General features: G+C 35.9%; 1 protein-coding gene across 1 annotated transcript in view; it reads right to left on the reverse strand.

Moving 5' to 3' along the window:
* nckap1l (NCK associated protein 1 like) overlaps window positions 1–3,463 on the reverse strand; it is a 27,861-nt gene extending 24,398 nt beyond the window's left edge. The window contains exons 1-3 of the mRNA XM_016480139.1: window positions 3,300–3,463; window positions 1,746–1,856; window positions 1,555–1,647 (exon numbers count right to left, since the gene is read on the reverse strand). Of these exons, the coding sequence (XP_016335625.1) occupies window positions 1,555–1,647; window positions 1,746–1,856; window positions 3,300–3,389 (294 nt within the window). The 5' untranslated portion in view covers window positions 3,390–3,463. The remainder of the gene's footprint in view (window positions 1–1,554; window positions 1,648–1,745; window positions 1,857–3,299) is intronic.
* Window positions 3,464–3,732: the final 269 nt, after the last annotated feature.

Raw genomic sequence — 3,732 nt, forward strand, 5'->3', positions numbered from 1 at the left:
GATTAAGTAGTCAAACTCATTCCATATCAGCAGAATAGTGTGGTACAGAAAGTCTATGTCCATAGAAAAGGTTCTGAGTGAATTATGTTACTGATACCTAATGGTCAAAAGCAATAGCAAAAGTAATAGGTCAATATTATTAAATTGCAGACAAAGATTTTGAATAGCTAGGCTGGCTTACACACTATATTGCCAAAAGTATTGGGACACCCCTTCTAATGAACAGGTTTGACTATTCTAGTAATTTCCATGAGTACAAATCTTAATGTTTAAGCATATAATGATATTCTATGGAATTGTGTGCTTCTAATTTTATACCAGTAGTTTGGACAGGACCCTTTTCTATTCTAACACAGCAATGCCTCTGTGTATAAGGCAAGGTTAAAAAAAAAAAAAGATTGATTCAGTCGGTGTGGAAGAACTTGTTGGTGAATTTCACAGCTTGTGAAAGTTAGGTGAGGAGAGACTGACTTATCAAGCCCCCTTCACTGAACATACTGTAGCATATATTTAGGCCGATCTTAAAATCACATTATTACAATACTTATTAAGACACAAAAACGGGCAAAGGAACAAACAAATATCGATACACAGAATGTGATATTGTCTTTTATGCCATAGTCTTAGGTGAGAACTCATACAGCAGCCTTAATGATATGACAACAACATACAGTACAAACAATCCCCACAGACATACATTAAAATGGCCTTCATACATCTACAGGATCATAAGATGAGTTGCCTCATTCATCTTTTACCAAGACTAATTGTCGGGTTGAGCATGGACATGTCATTGGGGTTATGAAGTGAGCATCCTCTTTCAAAGTTGTCATCCAGTTGGTTTATGTGGGTGTGTGTTTAGGTCATATTTAAAGTTTTTTTTTTTTTTGTTCCCAGAAAGCACCATTATGAAAATCACTTTTTAAAACATGTTGTAGATGGAATGAAGAACGAAGAACCTGGCCAGTGTACTTTCCCCTCCTCTTCACTCTGCTGACCCACGACTGCACACCGTCACACAACTCCAACCTCTTCATCAAGTTTGCGGATGACACGACTGTAGTGGGTCTCATTAGCAACAGAGATGAGAAATTGACAATAAAGCAGACTTGACTTGACTTGACTTGACTTAAGGATGAATATATATATATTTCATCCTTCCCCAAATGTATTAGTATAAAGTATAGTATTTTACAAAGTTTGTGCTAGATGAAAGCATGAAATAACTACAATTTAGAGTGCATTTTCAGTTAGTATAGACATGTCAATCTATTTTTAGTATACTTATCATAAAATAAATATATTTTAAATACAATTAAGTATATTTATTTTTCACTAGGGTTGCTCATTTGACATGATGTTATTGTTTTTTTGTTCGTTTTTTTGCAAAGAGCTGTAAAATTGTAGTCTTATATCCTTCTGTGAGTCTTTGAAAATGAGTCTTTCTCAGTTTAAGTAGATTAAGCTGTACTTGCATGACTAGAAACTGCTGCCTGACAATATTACTAAGATGGCCACCAAATGAACTTGAGTTTAATCTGTTGACATGCTTACCCTGAACTCCATGACATCTATGAAGGACTCGTAATAACTGTGCAGGCCCTCCAATACGGCTGACTTCTGCTTCTGTATGTTGCTCAGATGTTGCTGCAGAAACATATTGGAAAAAAAAGGAAATAAAATATTCAAGATTTGAGCCAAATACAAAGACAACAATTAATCCCTTTTTATTTGTGAATACTCACACTGCCACCCCTGATGTCAAAGTTGGGAAATTTTCTGTTGATGTATTTTATGGCAGATTCCATGCTTTTGTCAGTAAAGTATGATGGTCTTCGCTTTGGGTCTGTGCATACCTGAAATAAAAATTACATGAAAAAATAACATAAAAACCCAGAATGCCAAACCACCCAAAAACATTTGTGCCCCTCAATGTTGAATGATGAAGAATGCCTTGATCAGGATATGATCATGTAACCTGTCCAAGATATTTAACAGATTTTCTGGCCTCACTATTCAATTTTATTTTATTTCTATAATACTTTTAAAAATACAAATAATTCTAAAGCAGAATGACAGTAAGTACACCTTTAAAATCCTCAGTGAGCCAAAAGAAAGCTGCTTCAGATAGATGAGGAAGAAACTAGACTCTGTGGAAGCCATCCTCCTCATACTTTCAAAAATACAGGTTTGTATACGCAATACACAAGGACTGAAAACAAATTAATGTGTCACCTTTGTGGGGAAAAAAAAAACATTGAAAATATTTATAATAATACAATCACTTGTAATGTGATTTAATTTTTTACCACACACGTATGGCATGCTCTGAAGATGATCTGAAGAAAATTCAGTGAAAATCAGACCAATACTCAATTATGAGTTAAAAAAACAATTTCAAATGTCAGACTGCAAGTTTAACCATAACTGGTATCATTGTTCTCTGCATGTCTCAGGGAATCTATCAAGACAATAGGCCAAATTAATCAAATGCTATTAGCACAAGGCACATACAGAGTTTCAGAATGATACAGCATAGGGTGCATTCGACTCAACATGAGACATTCTGAAGTGCCCAATTTTACTGTGGATATCAAGCATAGATAAATATGATTTTTAACCTTGTGTAGAGGCCTGCATAACATTTAGCTTTTACAGCACAAGCCACTGTAGAGGCAGTGCAAAGACACTGAAGAAAAATAGGTAGAATGTCCAACACTTATGCCGTTTGGGTTGGTCAGAGAATCTATATATTGATTTATTGCACTGTAATGTTTGCATTAGTCTTGACAGTGGATTAGTCCTTTAGAAGCTCTGCCGTGAATATGTGTAACACTGGTTCTGAGACAGACAGGAAGTGCAGCCTGTTTGAGTGTATGTGAGGGAGATGTGGTTTACAGAGGGGCCTGATAGGTCCTGTTCATTTCCTGTGTGCACTTCCTCTTTCTCTACAATACTGACACAGAACATACTTTCTTTGGAAAACATGACAAAATACAGTGCATAAATTACACTTTTAAAAGCCCTCTGAATAAAATTGTTATAATGTACGTTCAAAACCAATCTAGATTATAAAAACACATACTGTAAAAACACTTAGTGATTAATAAAGCAGCGGGATATTTGAGCATTGTTTAGTTCTACAAACAATTCAACAAACATAGCAGTTAATTCAGTTCAGTCTTTTGTCAATCAGTCACATATTCACTGCGAGTTCAAACAAACAAAAAAATCAGTTCTGCCTATATTGGTCTTTTTCAGGGGTTTGTGAATATTACAAGAATTAATTTTCCTCTCACCTTTTTAATGTGGTTCATCCTGATCAGCACTCCTTGACCCCGGTCATTGAGTATGACCAGTTTTTCAGCCAGTTTGAACTGGTAGGCCATGATCCCTTTCCAGATGATATGATCCTCAGTGAAACAGTGAACGCTGAGGTCTTCAGAGATCAAGGCGACGCCAAATCAACATTGACACCCATTCTGTAGAGAAGGCGGTGCTTACAGAACTTCCGCTCCTCATGTCTTATGACACATGTCAGCACATTCACTCTCAACTTACATCTGTCCCACATTTAGATTGAATTCTTCTGCATTTATTTCTCCTACTGAGCAAAGATAGGCCAATAAAACATGCTTCCTCCTAGTGAAGTGACTCAGTGACTCTTGACTTTACAGAGAAAATCAGCTTTCACTGTTTCACTGAATCCTCTATTGTCCATGTTACTTAACA

The sequence above is a fragment of the Sinocyclocheilus anshuiensis genome, unplaced genomic scaffold (genome assembly GCF_001515605.1).
Source record: "Sinocyclocheilus anshuiensis isolate Anshui unplaced genomic scaffold, SAMN03320099.WGS_v1.1 scaffold169, whole genome shotgun sequence".
In the NCBI taxonomy this organism is placed as follows: Eukaryota; Metazoa; Chordata; class Actinopteri; order Cypriniformes; family Cyprinidae; genus Sinocyclocheilus; species Sinocyclocheilus anshuiensis.